The 21823-nt window shown below is 40.3% G+C and overlaps 1 protein-coding gene across 3 annotated transcripts in view; it reads right to left on the bottom strand.

Moving 5' to 3' along the window:
• The window catches only part of LOC140733474 (lysophospholipid acyltransferase 2-like), a 144825-nt gene that overhangs the window by 81449 nt on the left and 41553 nt on the right, over positions 1–21823 (bottom strand). For all 3 annotated transcript variants that reach the window (XM_073056861.1, XM_073056862.1, XM_073056863.1), the window contains one exon: positions 3720–3797. In XM_073056861.1, coding sequence (XP_072912962.1) covers positions 3720–3797 — 78 coding nt within the window. The remainder of the gene's footprint in view (positions 1–3719; positions 3798–21823) is intronic.

Genomic DNA, 21823 nt, shown 5'->3' with positions numbered 1-21823 from the left:
TACTGTGAATAGCTAAGCGAGTAAAAGATGACTGATTTTCAAAAGGCATAAAGTTAAAGATGACACATTTCTTTAATATTTTAAGCAAGATTACTTTTTTAATTTCTATCTTTTACAGTTTAAAAAAATAACAGAAAAGGAAAAGGGCGTGAAGCAAAAGTTTGGGCGCCCTGCAAGGTTAGTACTTAGTAATGCCTGCTTTGGCAAGTATCACAGCTTGTAAACGCATTTTGTAGCCAGCTAAGAGTCTTTCAATTCTTGTTTGGGGGATTTTTGCCCATTCTTCCTTGCAGAAGGCTTCTAGTTCTGTGAGATTCTTGGGCTGTCTTGCATGCACTGCTCTTTTGAGGTCTATCCACAGATTTTCAAAGATATTTATGTTGGGGGACTGTGAGGGCCATGGCAAAACCTTCAGCTTGTGTCTCTTGAGGTAGTCCATTGTGGATTTTGAGGTGTGTTTAGGATCATTATCCTGTTGTAGAAGCTATCCTCTTTTCATCTTCAGCTTTTTTTTTAATAAACAGATGGTGTGATGTTTGCTTCCAGAATTTGCTGGTATTTAATTGAATTCATTCTTCCTTCTGCCAGTGAAATGTTACCCGTGCCACTGGCTGCAACACAAGCCCAAAGCATCCACCCTCATACTTAACAGTTGGAGAGGTGTTCTTTTCATGAAATTCTGCACCCTTTTTCTCCAAACATACCTTTGCTCATTGTGGCCAAAAAGTGACTTGTTTCCAAAATGCATCAGGCTTGTTTAGAAGTTCCTTTACAAATTTTTGATGCTGAATTTTGTCCGCAGAATTTTGTACACTCATAGTTATGGTTTCAACAGAGATATAATTGTTTACATCCTCTCATCTTGAAATATATACAAATTATCCAGCAGCAAGTCCATGCATAAAGCATGTAGACATAATCAAGAGGTTCAGTTGTTGTTCAGACCAAAGATCAGAAAGAGGAAGAAATGTGATCTAAGTGACTTTAACAATGGAATGCTTGTTGGCGCCAGACAGTGTGGTTTGAGTATCTCAGAAACTGCTGATCTCCTGGGATTTTCACAACAACAGTCTCAAGTTTACAGAACAAAAAAAAAATCCACTGAGCAGCAGCAAAAATGCCTTGTTAATGAGGTCAGAGGAGAATGGCCGGACTGGTCAAGCTGACAGGAAGGCAAGAGTAAAAAATAACTACTTTACAACAGTGGTGAGCAAAAGAGCATCTCTGAACGCACAACATATTGAACCTTGAGGTGGATGGGCTACAGCAGAATACCACAAATGTACACTCAGTGACCACTTTATTAGGTACAGGAGGTAACTAATAAGGTGGCCTCCAATTGTATCTCATCACATTTTCTTTTAATGATCTACTTTGTCTCTACTTTGATTCTATTACATACTCAAAGATCACTATATCTTATTCAGATAATACACTTTCTTCTGATCTACAGTGAATCAAGATATTTAATAATGCAGATGATGGAAATATGAAGTCTTAATGGAAGAAATAGCAAGAGGCTTCACAGCCCATTGTGCTACCACAATTTATGAGCTGATCTTGTGTCTGGTCCACTTCTCAGCCCAATCCCCATTTCCTCAGTTTCTTAAACATATCACTTCTGACCCCAAACATTATTCCTGACTCCCATCAGGCAAAAGATATAAAAGCCTGGAAGTATACAACAGAAGGCTCAAGGATGGCTTCTATCCGATTGAAAGTGTGTTTGTATGATAATATGGACTCTGGATCCAACAATCTACCTTGTCATGGTCTCCTGCCTTACTGTCTGTCTGCATTGTACTTTATCTGTAACATTTTATTCTGCATTTGATGATTGTTTTTCCCTTGTACTACCTCCATGCGCCAGATGTTATGAAGTGATACATACAGTCGATGGCATGCAAAACAATTTTTCTCTGTACCTCAGTAGGTAATACTAAACCAAGAAGTTTCTCATTTTAGACTTCCATGGTTGGTCTATTCTCTTATGGCCTGATTTTGTTTTTGTCCCTACAACTAGGAGAAGTATCTACCCTGTAGTCACTCTCAGAGTTCTGGATGCCTCCCCCAGTCTCAAACTCCAGCAAGCGTAGCCTTCACACTTTATAAGGATCCCTCATTTTACATTCCAGGAATCAAGATGTTGAATTGTATATATGATTATACTTCCCTAGATACAAACTCTAAATTGCATATTGTACTCAAAGTGAGATGTGACCAAAGCCCTGTATTATCTCAGCAAAACTGCACAAGAACAAAACTGTTGTTTGTCTTCCGTTCCTCATGGTACAACTTCTGGATCCTGTGAACCAGCATACTGCTGTCCCCTTGCATCTCTATCCAAATGTTTTTCTTTAAAATCCTCATTACCAAAATGTACAATTTCACATGTGGTCAAATTATACTCCACCTGCCACCTTCCTGCCCACTAACATAACATTAATATTTTCAATTTTGCAGATTGCTTTCTCTTATCTTCCTCAAAGTTCACTTTCTGAAATAGATCAGTAAACTGAATCATTAACTGTATTGCATGCAAGCCTTTAATATAATTTGAACACAACAAAGGTCCCATCCCAATCTTTGTTGCACACCATCAGTTACAGACTACAAAACTGACAAGTTTGTTCTTTCTTTCTGTCCTTAATAAACCTTGTCCAAAATATGATCAACAATCCCATGATTCTTTCTTTTGAGGTAGTTTTAAATGCCTTTTGAAAACCTTACATGCTACATTCACTGGCTCCCCTTTATCAAGCATGCCAGGACCTCCCTCAATAAGTTATAAGATTATTAAAAGTAACTTTCCTTTCATGAAACAGTGCGAAACGTTTCCAATCATATTAATCACAAGAGATAACTGCAAATACTTCCATTTGTATTTTCCAGCATCCACCCTTCCCGATAAAAATCAGTGACTTGGACTGCACTTAAATTAAAAGTGCAGCGAGTAGCTACTGTATTTCCCTCCCTTTTCTGAGGATGCTATGCCTGCACTGGGATACATCTAAGCCATCGGAGTTAAGATCAGCTAACTCATCACTGCACTCATGACAATGCCTTTAACTATCTCTTTATGAGCACCTTCATAAAGAAGGAAATACTTTGCCTCGCTAACTTGTACAGGGAACTACACCTCAGTCTTGTGATCAATGCAATAATTTACCTTTTTAAAAAACAGATTAAGAGAAGTACTTCTAAATGTTGTACTTTCCAAATATGAAGGCTATACTGAATATAACCTTGTATTTCACTTTTCACAACCCATATAAGCAATTCCATGGCTTAAAGTTATTCATCAGATGCAGGCATGGGGAACCCAGTAACCTTCTTCTAGATTTTAGCCTGCAATCATGCAAGCACATTGTAAAGCAGCATGGAAAAGCATTTTTCTGAGCTTTCAAATGAACAAATACAAGTTCACCCAATTCAGAAAGGGATCTTTGTTATAATCTTTAAAGCACGTATTTAACGAAATGAATAGATCTTGTCTAAAAGTACTACATCAAAGCTGACCCTTCTTGCCACCTGGTACTGCAGTCCAAAACAATCTTTGTTCCTAGCTGACATGTAATGCTGTTTCAAGGCAGTAGCTGGCACCGCATCATAACATTTTTAATAGGTTTTTTTTAGCTGTTCATATAGAACTCTAAAGAATTTTTGGACTCCGCTGGATGAAAAACAATAACTGATGCATTTTCATAGAAGATACTTACTTATGCATGTGGCCTGCCCCAACAATGACCATAATGTAGTAAGAAATTCCAGTCTGAAGAATAAAATGCAAAGCATACCTGAAGGAAAAATACATCATAATGATTATGGATGAACAATACAACATGGAGTCAGAGCAAAACAAAGTGACACAACAATCAAATAGTTAGCTGCATACAAAATTAACCAATTCAATATACAGCATCTAATTGTTAAAGCAAATGCAGTGAAGCACCAACATTTATGAGACTTGAGAAAGAACACGATATGTTAAAGGCTGTCAAGAGAACATTGTCAGCATTTTCCCTCATTGTTATCTGTCCACCCCTGGCTTGGATTCATTATAAAATTACCATAGTTTTCTTTCTTCTCTCCATCCTCTAAGGTTTTATACGCTGAAATAGTATGCTGTTTTAAGTGGCTAACATTGGACGTGATCCTGAACAGTCTATCAAAAATCAAATCAGTAGCTTGCTATTTCAGCAATGGGTCTAGCCAAGGGATAGATTATTTTGTTTGCCTACCTGATCATGATGCAGTTTTGTTAGCAATTTCTATGAAAATCATTTCATTTTATTAATAGTTTCACTTTATCCTTTCAGGGTTGTTAGTGGGGATAAGCTCCTACTACCTATTAAATGCTCCCAATGCCTTGCATCTCAAACAGCCTCTGACAACCAAGTGCAGCTCCTAGCCTTCATACGTGGCTTAGCTACTAAGCCCGGCAGAACTATTTCTACTGAACGGAAAAGCAGCAAGTATGCGGGTTACTGGCACCTAAAAACCAGTCGCTTAGGGCAGATAGGGTTCGCTAGTTGTGGTTGGCAGCTCAGCTAGAAGAAGAAAAACTCTGATCTCAAACCTCTGCTGCCTTGTGCCTATACCCATTCACGGGGAAAGCTTCAGGAGTAAACCCCAAGGAAATATCCAAAGCTGGAGTCCCTAATGCAGCCCTACGTTGAGTTCAATGCTGACAGGCAACACCTAAGAAGCAGCTGGTGCCAAAGTCTCTCTGTTTCTAACTTTCCTTTGGATTCATCAGCTGTGGGGAGAGGGGAGCCAGCTACGTGGGTAACAGATTGCTCTCCACATCGTTCTGCCTGAGCTTGTGTATCATATAGACAGATGGGACATAACATCCTTGGTCAATCCCAACCAACAGGACATTCCAACATTGGATAAGGATGAAAGCATTCCAAATACTCAATACATTTAAGTCATTTATGTCTTATTTATATGACATTTATAAGATATTTATGTCTTATCTCAATGCCACCATTTACAAAACACAACTCAGCACTTTAGAAATCTCTGTTGGGTTAGTCAACAGCATGTAAAAAATCATGTGTCCCCTTTAGGCAGGAGGAAGGCAGGGAAAATTGTTTTGACATATTACACCCAGATTCCACGCTGGTTCACAGCACCTCAATGGTGAAGAAAGTATGATGATTCATTTTATTGACTGTATATTCATTTCAAAGGAATGTAGAACCAATTTGCCAGAAGCAGTTAAAGAGCTCAACAGTAAATTGCATTGTTCAATTATTAATTTGAAAAGGTTAGCTTTAAAGATCAGTTTTACTTGTCACATGTACATTGAACCATGCAGTGAAATGCATCGTTTGCATCAAATCATCAGAGTCTGTTGAGTGTGGCCACGGTTCAAGCACTGACATAGCATGCCCACAGTTTACTAACCCTAATCAATTATCTTTAGAAATGTGGCAGAAAATCAGAGCTCCTGGAGGAAACCCACATGGTCACAGGAAGCACGTACAGTACAAATTCCATACAGACAAAGGCGGTAATCAAATCTTCATCTTACAGCTAGCACTGTAAAGTACTGCGCTAACTGCAATGCTACCATACCATCCTCCTTTGCTACTGTGCCCCCATATACACATGTAAATATTATAAAACCCCAATGCAAAACACTGCAACTCAGTGGGAGAAAAGGAAAATACAGGATCAATATAAACTACTCATGCATCATAAGGGAGATGGAAAAAGTGTTTGCTAAATTTATGCTACTTTTCACCTGAAAGCACCAGTAACTCTTAATGGTGTAATAATCATCACTTCAGCCCATTAAAAATCTCTGAATTTAGCAAAGTTTTAATTTATCTGTTGCTGGCTATATCTATTAGCTGCTCATTACATAGCCTCACCAAATCAGAACATCAAATCTTCCTCTTCACCCCAATCTCCTGCCTTCTTCCCATATCTTTTCATGCCCTGACCAATCAAGAATCTATCAACCCCTGCTTTAAATATACATTAAAAACTAGACCTCCACAGCTGCCTATGGCAAAGAATTCCACGGATTCACCACTCTCTGGCTAAAGAGTCTCCTTACTTTCATTCTAAAAAAACCCCACTCTATTCTGAGGCAATGTCCTCTGGTCTTTAACTCTCTCACCAGAGGAAACATCCTCTCCACATCTACTCTATCAAGGCCTTTCACTATTCGATAGGTTTCAATGAGGTTACCCCTCATTCTTTTGAATTCCAGCAAATACAGGCCCAGACTCATCAAACGTTCTTCATATAACAAACCATTCAATCCTGGAATCATTTTTGTGATCTCCATTGAACCCCCTCCAGTTTCAGTACATCCTTTCTAAGATGAAGGGACCAAAACTGCTCACAGTACTCCAAGTGAGGCCTCACCAGTGCTTTATAAATTCTCAACATTACATCCTTGCTTTTATATTCTATTCTTGAAATGAATGCTAACATTGCATTTGTCTTTCTCACCACAAACTCAGCCTACAAATGAACCTTTAGGGAATCTTGCACAAAGACTCCCAAGTCCCTTTGCACCGTAGATTTTGCATTTTCTCTCCATTTAGAAAATAGTCAACCCCTTCATTTCTTCTAACAAAGTGCATGACCATACACTTTCTGACACTGTATTTCACCTGCCATTTTTTTTGCCCATTCTCCTGATCCAAGTCCTTCTGTAGCCTCTTTGCTTCCTCAAAACTACCTGCTTCTCCACCCATCTTCACATCATCTGCAAACTCTGCAACAAAGCCACCAATTCCATCATCCAAATCATTGACATATAATAATCAGTCCCACCAAAGACCCCTGTGGAACACCACTTGTCACTGGCAGCTAACCAGAAATGGCGCCCCTTTATTCCCACTCTTTGTATTCCTACCAATCATCAGCCACTGCTTTATCATTGCTAGAATCTTTCCTGTAATAAAGTGGGCTCCTATCTTGTTAAGCAGTCTCAGGTGTGGCACACTGTCAAAGGCCTTCTGAAAATCCATCCAGGTACACAAGGCCAACCAATTGTTTTTTGTCTATCCTGCTCATCTCTTTAAAGAATTCCAACAGATTTGTCAGGCAAGATTTCCCCCATGAGGAAACCATGCTGACTGCAGCCTATTTTATCATGTGCCTCCAAGTACCCCGAGACCTCATCATTAATAATCATTTCTAACATCATCCCAACATCTAAGGTCAAACTAACTGGCCTATAGTTTTCCTTCTGTCTCTCTCCCTTCATGAAGAGTGGGGTGACAATTGCAATTTATCAGTCTTCCAGAACCATTCCAGAATCTAGTGATTCTTTAAAGATCATTATGAATGCATCCTAAACTCTTCAACTACCCATTTCAGAACATAAGGGTGTACACCATCTGGTCCAGGTGACTTATCTGCCTTCAGATCTTTTCAGTTTCATGAGGACCTTCTCCCTAATTATGGTAACATTATGCACTTCATGACCCCTGATAAATGGAACTTCCACCATACCGTTTTCTACTGTGAACGCTGATGTAAAATACTTATTCAGTTTATCAGCCATTTCATTGTCCCCCATTACTACCTCGCCAGCATAATTTTCCAGCAGTCTTGCCACTCTATTTTATTTATCTGAATGGACTTTTGGTATCTTCTTTATGAAGCAATCACTTTATTGAGGCTATTCTAGACACCCTCCCTCCAATAGCAACAGAGACACTGATGAACAGATCAGGAGGCAGGGTAACCATAAAATAAATGGTAGGGTTGTTAGTATGGTGGTCTTCAACTTCCCCAATATTGATTGGCAACTCCTTAGTGCGAAAGATTTAGATGAGGTGATATTTGTTAGGTATATACAGGAAGAATTCCTGATACAAGATGTAGACAGGTCAACTGGAGGAGAGGCCGTACTGGACCTGGTGCTAGACAATGAACCAGATTAGGTATCGGATCTCTCTGCCAATAAGCATTTCAGTGACAGTGATCATAACTCCGTGATCTTTACCATAGTCCTGGAAAGGGATAGGAGCAGATGACATGGGAAAGTATTTAATTGGGGAGGGGGAATTATGATGCTCTTAAGCAGAAACTTGAGAATGTAAATTGGGAATAGACCTACTCAGGGAGAAGCGCAGCAGAAATGTGGAGGTTGTTTAGGGTGCACTTGCTGGGGATTCTGGATAGGTTTGTCCCAGTGATGCAGGGAAAGGATGTTAGTGTGTAGGAACTATGCTTGACCAAAAATGTGCAAGATCTTGTCACGAGAAATAAGGAAGTTTACTTAAGGTTTGGGAAGCAGGGATCAGACAGGGCTCTAGAAAGTTACCAGATAGCTAGGAACAAGCTGAAGAATGGACTAAGGAGAGCTAGAGGTAGCATGAAAAGGCTTTGGCGATAGGATTAAGGAAAATTTCTGTAGAAGGCAGAGGGTAGTTGTAAATGAAGCATATTCTGCCTGGAAGTTGATGACCAGTGGTGTTCTGCAAGGATCTGTTCTAGGGTGCCAGCTGTTTATTACTTCTATAATTGACTTGGATGAGGAAGTGGAAAGGTGGGTTAGCAAGTGTGCAGGTGACACAAGGTTGATAAGAGTTCTGGATAGTGTTACAACAGGACATTGACAGAATGCAGAGCTGGGCTGAGAAGTGATAGATTGAGTTCAACCTGGAAAAGTGTGAAGTGATTCACTTTGTTGGGCAAATTTGAAGGCAGACTACAGGGTTAATGGCAAGATTCTTAACAGTGTGTATCTTGGGGTACACATCCATAGATCCCTCAAAGTTGCCACATAATTTGATAGGGTTGTTAAGAAGGTGTATGGTGTGTTGGTCTTCATTAGTCAGAGAAATGAGTTCATGAGCTGCAAGGTAATGTTGCAGATCTATAAAACCCTGCTTAGACCACCCCTGGAATATTGTGTTCAGTTGGAGTCACATCATTATAGGAGCTGAATTTGTCACAGGATTCCTTCTTCCAATGCTAAACTCCAAACCAGCAACATTATCCCCATTTCACTTCAAGGAGTTTTGTATGGAGTGTTGGCCTTCATTATTCGGGGGATTGTATCAGATTTATAAAATCCTGCTTACACCATACTTGGAATATTCTGGTCAGTTCTGGTTGCTTTATAGGAAGGATGTGGAAACTTTAGAAATGGTACAGAGGAGATTTACAAGAATGCTGCCTAGATTAGAGAGCATGTCTTATGAGGCTAGGCTGAACAAGCTGAGGCATTTCTCTCTGGAGCAAAGGAAAATGAGATATGACTTGGTTGAGGTATACAAGATGATAAAAGTGGATAGCAAGACTCTTTTCCAGGGTGGAAATATCTAACATGAGGAAGTACACTTTTAAGGTGATTGGAGGAAAGTGTAGGGAGAGATATCTGACGTATAGTTTTTTTTTAAATACAAAGAGGTACTGAGTGCGTGGAACACCCTGCTGGGGCTATTGCTAAAGGCAGATACATTAAGGCATTTAAGAAATTCTTAGATAGGCACATGGATGGCAGAAAACTGAGGTCTATGAAGGAGAGAAGGGCTAGTTTGATTGTTCAAAGAAAGGCCAGCACAACATTATGGGCCAAAGGGCCTGTACTATGCTGTAATGCTCAATGTTTTAACTCTGGAACGATTGTAGAGCCAGTGTTAATTGGGGCTTTTAGAGTACCAAATCGTTCCAGCAGCCTGACCTTTCCAGATCCATAGGAATACTTGGATACAAAACCAGCTTTGATCTTCTAGCAAAGGAACTTGCTCAGTCATCAGGACAACATTCCTGGACTCCTGGACATTCTAGCTCAAGTAATGCAATGACTCTCAGTACCATAACCATCCTCAAGGGTTCACCAGATTTCCATATTCTATCTTGTAACCAATGAGGATAAAAAGAGAATAGAACTAAAATGTCATAGGGCATGTCTTAATTATTCCCATCAGAATATTGTTGACCAGCCCGGATGAAACAAAAAAGCCAAGAACGTCTTCAACCACAGAGCGTCGAAAACAATAACATAATGTAGAATCTCAGTACTGACACAGTGAAAAAAATGCAGTACAGTAGTAAGTCAATGCAGGTGGTGGTGCCAGGACAGATTTAAAGTAATTTATTGTCTGCAACTCTTAAGTGTGAATTATAAATTCAGTAACAGGCAATGTAACTGCACACACAAGGCGATAAAAGTAATGCAGTAGATTTAGGTCATAAAACACAACTGTATCCTGCTCAACAGGCATGGTTGAGTTACTAACGATTAAATAAAGTAGGCATGTGAAGGATAGTCAAAGTTAACCATGCCAGTTCAATGGAAGATAAGTTGAATTTACTGGGTATTTGATAATTACCCTAGGAGTCCAGTACCCACAAGCCAGGAAGGATTAAAGTTAAAGAATTTCTCCAAGCAATCTGCAAAGGCAGAGTGCAAGATGAGTAATTATATTGGCACCTAAAGCTAAAGCAAACAGGGAGGGGATCTTAAAGGATAAATAAGGTTAAATTATAAAACTGTGGAAGTGGAGGTGGTTGGTGGATTTGAGAGGCAGAAGCTTTGATGATTTAAGAAAGGTGTGCTCAGTTGAATAAAGGCTTTGGATTTCTAAGCATCTAAATTCTTGGGTGGATGATAAATAGAGCTATCAGAGTTTAGCAACTGATACTGGATGATGGAGCTGTATGCACTATGGTGATAAGCTCTATGCCTGGCCACAGCAGAAAGGATAAACAGGGCTGTAGAAAGGACTTTAAACTAATAAATGGGCTGGGTTTAATGTGGAAAAACAGTGTTCATAATGGCTGCAAGATAAGTTAGAAAGGAATGACAGAAAATGCTAAGTCATGACAAACGATGAAAATACTTCATATTCAGAAAAAGGCATTGAAAGACTGATGTATCCAATATACTTTTGCCTCAATTTACAAAACAGTGCATTAAGTTCAAAGAGTGAGTGAAGCACCATTAAGAAACCATTGCTGATTGCTACACGAACAAGAGGACTACAACCAGAAATGCACCATAAAACACAAGACGCTGCAGCTATTAGACCTGGTAAAAGAGTTGATCATGACTGGGAGAACAATATTCCCAAGGGTCTCGGCCCAAAACATTGACTGTTTACTCTTTTCCATAGATCCTGCCAGGCCTGCTGAGATCCTCCAGCGTTTTGTGTGTGTTGCTAATATTCCCAAAAGGCTATTTTGACATGGAAATTGGGAAAGCTGAGCAATATTGATTCAAAAAGATTACACAGATTGAAAGGTCTACCTATTAAGAAAAGCAGCCAGTGCAAACACCGTGAATGGACTTAAGAAACAACAACAAATGCAAACTTCCTTCAAAACTTCTTGACACGGTAACGCAACAGCATGATGCATAAATACAGATCATGGAAGCACGTAACGAAAAAAGAGGCATCCACAGGGTAAGGGATATAAGTTAAATGGAATCACAATCCCAATCAAGAGCCAAGAGCAGAATTAGGCCATTCAGTCCTGCCATTCTCCCTATAACCATTAACCCCCTTAATCAAGGTCCTGTCACACTCTGCATTGAATACACTCAATGACTTGGTCTTCAAAGATTCTCTACCCTCTAGCTAAAGAAATTCATCCTTATTTCAGTATTAAAGAGTCAACACTTTTTTCCCCCGATACTGTGCTATTACAGGAATTAGCAACAGGACTGGGCAAAGTTGAAAGGTTGCAAATCAATTGTAAAGCATCCAACTTCATAAATATCCTTCTAAGCTTAAAACCTTTGTAAAATTTTCTAATGAATGTGTTATACATCATATGCATGAGGGGTTAAAATCAATATGATGGGTCCTTCAAGGATGGAAGTGTCGCAGATGTAGGTGGGAAGTGACTGAACCAAGGGGAATAAAATGTCCGCCTACCTCAACTTCATCTTATCCCCCTTAATTCAGTCCCTTCCTTCCCACCTTCACATAACACTCCACATGCTCTCAATCTCAACAACTTTCAATTCCCTGGCCCTGAATGCCTCATTTTCACCATGGATGTCCAGTCCCTATATACTTCTATCCCCCACTAAAGTGGCCTTAAAGCTCCCTCCTTCTTTCTTGACAAAAGACCCAATCAGCTCCCTTCCACCAGCACTCTCCTCCATCTGACAGAAATAGTTCTCACCCTCAATAATTTCTCCTTCGGCTCCTCCCACTTTCTCCAAACTCAAAGTGTAGCCATGAGCATCTGCATGGACCCCAGCTATGTTTGCCTTTTTATTGGCTATATGGAACAACTCCTGCTCTGAGCCTTCCCTGGTAATGCTCCCCCACCCTTTCTGTGCTACATTGATAACTGCACTGGTGTTGCTTCATGCACACATGCTGACCTCATCACTACCATCAACATTGCCTCCGACTTCCACCCTGCTCTTAAATTTACTTGTCGTCATTTCTGACATCTTTCTCTCCATCTCTAGAGACAAACCATCTACCACTATCTTTTATAAACCTACCAATTCCCATGGCTATCTTGACTATACCTCTTCCCACACCATCTCCTATAAAAATGCCGTTCCCTTTTTCCTTTCAAGTTCCTTTGTCTCTGTTAAATACGCTCCCAGGATGAGGCTTTCCTTTCCAAGACATCAGAGATGTCCTTCTTCAAAAGACGGGGTTTCCCTTCCTCTGCCCTCAACCACATCTCATCCATTTCTCAGACATTCATGCCCACCCCATCTTCCCAATGCCTCAACAAGTGATAGATTTCCTCTTGTCCTCATCTGCCATCCCAAGAGCTTCAACATCCAACACATTATTCTCTGCAATTCCACCATTATCAACAGGATCCTACCACCAAACATATCTTCACATACTCACACCCACTCTGGTTTCCACAGTGATTGCTCCCTCTGTGATTCTGTGGTCCATTCATCTCTCCCCACCAATCTCCCTCCTGGAACTTACCCCTGCAAGTGAAAGAAGTGCTAACCCTGCTCATTCACCTCCTCACCATTCAAAACCCCAAACAGCTTTTCCAAGCAAAGCAAAGCTTCACCTATAAATCTGTTAGGTCATCTCCTGTATCCAGTGCTTACAACACAGACTCCTCTACATTGATGAGATCTGATGTAGTTTGGAGCACCACTTTGTCGAGTTTCCATCCACAAAAAAGTGTAATTTTCTGGTGGCCAACCAATTTACTTCCTATCCCCACTCACAATCTGATATGTCATTCCATGGACTCCTCTTCTGCCATAATGAGGTCACTCTCAAGTTGGAGGAGCAACACCACAGATTCAGTCCAGGTAGCCTCCAACCCGATGGCATGGACATAGATTTCTCCAACTTCTGGTAATTCCCCCCACCTTCCCTCTTCTTCAATTTCCCACTCTGGTCTCCTATCTCTTCTCCCTACCTATCACCTCTCCCATGGTCTACTCTCCCTTTCCTATCAGATTCTTTCTTTCCCAGCCCTTTACCTTTCCCACCCATCACCTTCCAGCATCTTACTTCATCCCTACTCCTCCCACCCACCTTGCTTCACCTACCACCTTCTACCTTGTCCTCCTTCCCCTACCCCTTCTTATTCTGGCATCATCCACCTTCCTTTCCAGTCCTGATGTAGGGTTTAACCCCAAAACTTTGAGTGCTGATTCATTTCCATAGATGCTGCCTGACATGAAAAGTGAAATTTGTCTTAAATAGTTGTGAAAGAAATTCAGCCAGTTTGGTACCAGGATGTTTTGTTAATCTTCCCCTGGGAGGGACTGGTTGGTGATCTGTTTCTGGCTAGATGTAAAAGAGCCTCGACTTCAGCTCATGGAGGAAGAAAGAAGCGGCTTTGGTCACATTCACCAGGGACAAAATGGCATGGATATCACTCAGCAACAGGAGGAAACAAAGTAGCCAATATTTTGTCTTGTGAACAAGCACTTCCTCATGTTCACAGATGTATTTTAGGCCCTCAGTATTTAAATCCATAATCACTCAGAGAGTATTCCACCCACAATCTCCTCCATGAAAGGGGCTCATAAGAAAATGAGGGGAAAAAACAGGATTAGACTGTTCACGCTCTCTGCTGACTTTTACCTCATCATTGCCTTCCTGAACATACCCAATACCATTCAATTTTCTAATTATCCTTAAATCTACTAACTGTCTTGACTGTACAGTATGCCCTATTATACTGGCATATTTGGGAACTTGGTGGTGTTGGACTACCAAGTTTTCCAGCGATCGGATCAACCACGTAGATATCACAGCGAAGAAAGCTCACAAACTCCTTTCTACCTCCTCAGAAGGCAACAGAAATTTGGCATGCCCCTGTCACTGCCTCAGTAAAGTAGCCAGCAGAATCAAATACCTCATCCATTCCATATACTCTCCCTTCTCCCCTCTTCCATTAGGCAGAAGATAAAAAAAGCCTGAAAGCATGTACTATCAGGATCAAGGACAGCTTCTACCCTGCTGTTATAAGACCACTCAATGGATCCTTACAATAAGCTAGATTCTTGATCTCTCAATCTACCTCATTATGATCTTGCACCTTATTAGTTACCAATACTGCACATGCTCTGTAGCTGTTACAGGGCAATAAGGCAAGGTGTCAGTCCAGGCTTCGGGTACTGAGGAGTCTGATAGCTTGGGGGAAGAAACTGTTACATAGTCTGGCCGTGAGAGCCCGAATGCTTCGGAGCCTTTTCCCAGATGGCAGGAGGGGTGCATGGGGTCCTTCATAATGCCGTTTCCTTTGCGGATGCAGCGTGTAGTGTAAATGTCCGTGATGGAGGGAAGAGAGACCCCGATGATCTTCTCAGCTGACCTCACTATCCGCTGCAGGGTCTTGCGATCCGAGATAGTGCAATTTCCGAACCAGGCAGTGATGCAGCTGCTCAGGATGCTCTCAATACAACCCCTGTAGAATGTGATGAGGATGGGGTATTAACTGTGCAGGATAAGCTTTTCAATGCACACATGGCAATAATAAACCTATTCCAATTCTAGCAGTTTGTAACTCAAGACAGAAGCCTTCTTGGGTTGGGAGTCTCAGTAGTTGAATGAGACAGAATTCAATGCTAATTTAGAATCAATCAATGATTTGTATAAGGGACCTTAATATCCAAAAATCAGTCTTGAATATTTAAGCCTGTATTGTAAAGAAATTTCTTCATGGTGGTCCTGACACCTAATCTTAATATTTTATCCCTGCTTCTAAGTACCCCAGTCGGAATAAACATCCCTACAGTTCAATGCAAGAATTTTGGACGATTTCAATTGTATCATATTCTTCTGAACTCCAGTCAGTGTAATTGTAATATGCTGAATCACTTCCTGAGTATTAAATCTCAATGGCAGGAACCAGATCTAATGAACTTTTATTTCATTCAGTCTACCACAAATATATCTTTTCTTAGATACGGATACAATACCTGCACACAATATGGAGGACACGGTCTCACCAAGGCTCTATATAATTTTAGCGTGTTGGCGCGTTTAGCTTTCGTCTAGTGATCTGAAGGTTGCTAGTTCGAGCCTTGGCAAGGCACTTAACTACACACATTGCTCTGCAATGACACTGGTGCCAAGCTATATGGGTTCTAATGCCCTTCCCTTGGACAACATCGGTGGCATGGAGAGGGGAGACTTGCAGCTTGGGCAACTCCCGGTCTTCCATAAAAAAAAAACCTTGCCCAGGCTTGTGCCCTGGAAATTTTCCAAGGTGCAAATCCATGGTCTATCGGGACTAACGGAGGCCTACATATAATTTTAGCAGGATGTCTTTAATGTTACAATCTAATCCTCTAGCATGGGGCATCAGAGTTCTCAGATCAATTCCGACATCGTCTGTAAGGAGTCTGTACATCCTCTCTATGGAAAGCATGAGTTTTCTCTGGGAACGCATGGGTTTGGATCGGAAGGTATAGAGTCTCTATGGGCTGAGTTAAGAAATGGCAAGAGTAAAAGGCCCCTAACAGCAGTTGTATACAGGCCTCCAAGCAGCAGCCGGAATGTGGATTACAAATTACAGCAGGAGATAGAAAAGGCATGTCAGAAGGGCAATGTCATGATAATCGTTGGGGATTTTAACATGAAAGTGCATTGGGAAAACCAGGTCAGTACTGGACCTCAACAGAGAGAATTTGTAGAATGTCCAAGGAGTGGCTTTTTAGAACAGCTTGATGTTGAGGCCACTAGGAGATCATCTATGCTGGATTGGGTGTTGTGCAATGATCTGGAGGTGATCAGTGGAACAGTGATCACAATATGATTGAGTTCACTTTGAAATTTGAGAAGGAGAAACTAAATTCCAATGTGTTGGTATTTCAGTAAAATTACAATGGCATGAGAGGGGAACTGGCCAAAGGGACACCAGCAGGAAGGATAGCAGAGCAGCAAAGGCTGGAGTTACTGGAAAAAAAATGAGGGAAGTGCAGGAGAGATATGTTCCAAATAAGAAGAAATTTCTGAATGGAAGGACGACACTACCATGGCCAGCCGAAGTAAAAGCAAAAGAGAAGGCATACAAGGAAGCCAAAGCTAGTAGAGAGAAAGAAGATTGGGAAGCTTTTAAAAACTTACAGAAGGAAACCAAGAAGGTCATTAGGAAGGAAAAAAGAATTATGAAAGGAAGCTGGTGATTAATATCAAAGAAGATACTAAGAGCTTTTTTAAGTATATAACGGGTAAAAGGGAATTGAGGGTAGATATAGGACCAATGGAAAATGGCGCTGGAGTTATTGTAATGAGAGACACAGATGGCAGAGGAACCGAATGTGCATTTTGCATCAGTCTTCACAGTGGAAGACATCTGCAGTATACTGAACATTCAAGAGTGTCAGGGAAGTGAAGTATGTGCAGTGAAAATTATGACTGAGAAGGTGCTCAAGAAGCTTAATGGTTTGAGGGTGGATAGATCTCCTGGACCTGATGGAATGCACCCTCGGATTCTGAAGGAAGTAGCTGGAGAGATTGCGGAGGCATTAACAACGATCTTTCAAAAATCAATAGATTCTGACATTGTATCAGATGACTGGAAAATTGCAAATGTTACTCCGCTATTTAAGAAGAGTGGGAGACAGCAGAAAGGGAACTATAGACCTGTTGGCCTGACATCAGTGGTTGGGAAGTTGTTGGATTCAATTATGAGGGATGAGATTACGGAGTACCTAGAAGCACATGACAAGATAGGCCAAGCCAGCATGATATCCTGAAAGGAAAATACTGCCTGACAAACCTACTGCAATTCTTTGAGGAAATTGCGAGCAGGGTGGACAACAGAGATGCAGTAGATGTGGTGTACTTGGATTTTCAAAAAGCCTTTGACAAGGTGCCACACATGAGGCTGCTTAGCAAGATAAGAGCCCATGGAATTACAGGAAAGTTACTGGCGTGGATGCAGGACTGGCTGATTGGCAGATAACAGAGTGGGAAATAAAGGAATCCTATTCTGGCTGGCTGCTGGTTACCAGTGGAGTTCCACAGGGGTCGGTGTTGGGACTGCTGATTTTTATGATGTATGTCAATGATTTGGACTATGGGATTAAAGGATTTGTGGCTAAATTCCAATGATACAAAGATAGATGGAGGAATGGGTAGTGTTGAGGAAACAGAGAGCCTGCAGAGAGACTTAGGTAGTTTAGGGGAATGGTCAAAGAAGTGGCAAATGAAATACAACGTTGGAATATGTATGGTCATGCACTTTGGTGGAAGAAATAAACGGGCAGATATTATTTAGATGGGGAGAGAATTCAAAATGCAGTGATGCAAAGGGACTTGGGAGTCCTTGTGCAGGATACCCTAAAGGTTAACCTCCAGGTTGAGTCGGTGGTGAAGAAGGCGGTTGTAATGTTGGCATTCATTTCTAGAGGTATAGGATATAAGAGCAGGGATATGATGTTGAGGCTGTATAAGGCACTCATGAGACCACATTTAGAATATTGTGTGTAGTTTTCGGCTCCTTGTTTTAGGAAGGATATACTTAAATTGGAGAGGGTTCAGAAAAGATTCCAGAATGAAAGGATTACCATATGAGGAACATCTGGTAGCTCTTGGGCTGTATTCCCTGGAGTTCAGGAGAATGAGGGGCGATCTCATATAAACATTCCGAATGTTAAAAGGCCTGAACAGATTAGATGTGGCAAAGTTATTTCCCATGGTAGGACAAGAGGGCATGACTTCAGGATTGAAGGACGTCCACTTAGAACAGAGATGCAAGAAAATTACTTTAGTCAGAGGGTGGTAAATCTGTGGAATTTGTTGCCACAAGCAGCTGTGAAGGCCAAGTCATTGGGTGTATTTAAGGCAGAGATTTAAGGGGATGAATGTTAGAATTGGATCAGTCCATGATTGAATGGCAGAGCAGACTTGATGGGCCAAATGTCCTACTTCTGCTCCTATACCTTATGGTCTTATGGGTGCTCTGGTTTCCTCCCTCAGTCCAAAGACGTACTGATCATTAAGTTAATTGGTCATTGTAAACTGTAGATTGGGCTAGGGTTAAATCAGGGATTACTGGGCAGTGTGGCTCAAAAGGCTGAAAGGACCTATTCTGCTCGTTATCTCAATAAATAAATAAATGTTGATCACTTATCTTTGTACTTCTATATACGAGGGGTGATTGATAAGTTTGTGGCGTAAGGTAGAAGGAGTCAATTTTAGAAAACCTAACACATTTATTTTTCAACATAGTTCCCTCTTACATTTACACACTTAGTCCAGCAGTCGTGGAGCATATGGATCTTGCACCCCCAGAAAGTGTCCACAGATGGGTGATTGATAAGTTCGTGGCCTAAGGCAGAAGGAGATGAGTTATACAGCTCTTGTTACATGCACATGGAGGTTAACTCTTTGAGTGATTACGCAGAATGTTTGAAGTTAATAACTCATCGGGGTGATTGATAAGTTTGTGTCCTAAGGTAGAAGGAGATGAGTTATTAACTTCAAACGTTCTGCATAACCACTCTAAGAGTTGACCTGCATGTCCAAGATCCGTATGCTCCACGACCACAGGACTAAGTGTGTAAATGTAGGAGGGATCTATGTTGAAAAATAAATGTGCTAGGTTTTCTAAAATTGACTCCACGATCCACAAACATATCAATCACCCCTCGTAACTTGCTGCAAAGTTTGTTTGGAAAAAGTTCCTGTGAAACTCCTTGATATATTTTCATTGTCATCTGGAAAGATAATAGAGGAAATTCAGCAAAGACCAAGAGCTTCCATGAACAACTAGAGGGTTTTGAGTGTGTAACACTCTCACTTTAACTTTGTGTTCTTGAGCAGGTTAATTGTAAACTTCCTCTTTGCATTGGGGATATTTAAGGAAGCAATATTCTTCACTTTCAGTTATGATGTTGAGTAAGCTGTCATAGTCATAAACCTGACCCATTTATTGCTAAGGTAGATTTTGTGTTTATAGTGCTATAAATGTATGACTAAGAAATTGTACTCTGGCCATACCTTGTGCAATAGTGATAGTTATTTCTAGCCTTTTAAACTACTGATTTCTGTTTTAATGGGGCCTGATGAATCTGGAGTAATCACTCAAGTTGTGTAAATTGAAACAGAAAATGAGAGAAGAACTCAGCTGGTCAAACTGGAAGAGAAGCCAGTTAATATTTTGGATTAGGGAGCCTTACCCAGAATATGGTGAGGGTGAAGGGTTTACTCTTTTTTAAAATCCAAGTTGAGGGTAGGGGTGAAGTGTAAGCAAAGACTACACGGGGATCAGTTAACACTGAACAGATGATGAGGATAATTCTGACATTAGGAAGGCATTTTAGAGTGAACAGGTAATGAAGGGACATAAATAGAACAGGTGAGCAACTTATTGGAAGTTGAATCATTCAGAGTTCATTCTAGATGTTTGCAATATGCCCAGACAGATTTTAAGGAGCAGAAAGGCAAAGTAATTTGGGGAGTATTCCAGAGCTTGTGGCCTATGCATCAAGAAATGGTTAAGTGATTAATATTAGAAATATTCAAGGCGGCAGAATTAGAAGAATGAATAAATTTGACATTTTAAAGAAAGATATGTCTTGGGAGGCTAATGGTTCAAGAATCCATTAATGGCATTCTTCAATATTTGCTTCAAAACGTCTTCCATTTGAGCAGTTACTTATCCAAGTTATCTTTTCGCAATGTTGTTATTAACTGTTTCCATCACTTTTCAGTTGCTCTATTCTAGATCACAACAATTCATGCCACATCTGGTTCTATTCTCCAATCATCTTAAATCTGTGCTTATCAACTCATCTGCCATTGGAAATAGTTTTGTTTTATTTGCTCTCTGTAACCATGCATAATTTTGCACTCCTCCAAAATCTCAACCATCAGGACTATAAAAACAGAAGGAGACCATAAAGTCCTTAGGCTAATTCTATGATTCGATGATATCATGCCTAATCTGCAACTGCCATCAATATCCCCACCTTTGGCACCAGATAAGATTTAAAATTAACAAATGACCTAGCATCAATTTGCATCTCCAGAAGGAAGTTCCAAATATCAAAACCATGTTTTGAGTTTAATGTACTTCCTAACTTTAATTCTGAAATTCATGGCTAAATTTTCTAGATCTCCCGAAAAACTGTTTTTATTCTCTTGATCTTAATATAGAAGTACCAATCAAATTCCAAGATAGATTATCAATTTGCATAGGCGATACACTTAAACCTAATTTGCAGACCCCACCCAAGGCAATTATGTCTTTCCTAAATGTGGTGCCAGAACTATTCCCATCACTCCAGAGGTGGTCTTTTTGATGAATTGCAGGAAAACTTTTTTTCTGTGTTAACTTTCATCACCTAGATTCAAAAGCCAACACTTTATAAGCCTAAGTTTGTTTTAAACCACTACATGACTTTAAAACAATGCTGCATGTACAAGGACCTGATTCTGTTCAGATCTCCACTGTTTCGAGCTTTTCACTATTTGGAATAAACTGCATTCTTTAATTTACAGAGAACTTTGCAAATGAATATATTGAAATAAGCTAATAGTTACATGATCCAATCACCTCTACAAACTATAGATTATATCCGTGATAATCAATATTTAATCAAAGATGCATGCATCTATTCATCATTTAAGGGGTGTATGTTTCCATCCCTTGCCATATTCGCAGAATATATTGTTGTACATCTTACTTAATTGATTACATACTGGTTAATCAGGAAAAAATAGGAAGGAAGGTTAATGAAAAGTAAAACATCAGTCTACTTCCTGCTTTGGCCAAATCAAATCAGTAGCATTGCTGCAGCATAGGGACAGCGGTCATTCTTGGAACCAAAGGAAGATGAATTCAGTGGATTTAAGGAAGAAAAAAGATAGAGATTAAGGATGGGTCATTGCTTAGTGCAAAAAGATGCTTGTGTACATAATACTGCCACATCCTAAAAAGTCTGACCAAAAAAAAAGCCAAGTGGCCATTTTGTGGAATAAACTATTTGAAATGCAAGTGATAATTTATGTGCAGCATGTGAGATTGAGAAGATTAGAAACTGAGCTAAAAGACAGCCATACAGCTGAGCTTCCACTAATTTGCTTCTTGATACAAAATATTGAAAAGCTATAAAGTACAAGTAGTCACTGAACTACACAAGCAACCTGGTCCCAAAAACATTCCAAAAGCAGATTTCTCCCTCAAAGATCAAAGTACATTTATTATCGAAGTATACACTATACACCTTGAGATTCGTCTCCTTAGAGGTAGCCACAAAAGAAAACCATAAGAGCCTATAAAAAAAAACACCGTCAAACACCCAATGTGCAAACAGAAAAACAAAATGAATCGTGCAAACAATAAAAGTAAGCCAATAGGATTCAGATCAAAAGTGAGTACATGGACACAAAGTGCAGCAACCTGTGCAGGCCACAGCCTCAGC

Source organism: Hemitrygon akajei, chromosome 9, assembly GCF_048418815.1.
Source record: "Hemitrygon akajei chromosome 9, sHemAka1.3, whole genome shotgun sequence".
Classification (NCBI taxonomy): domain Eukaryota; kingdom Metazoa; phylum Chordata; class Chondrichthyes; order Myliobatiformes; family Dasyatidae; genus Hemitrygon; species Hemitrygon akajei.
The sequence above is the reverse complement of the archived record's forward strand: the minus strand, read 5'-3'. Positions and strand labels throughout refer to the sequence as shown.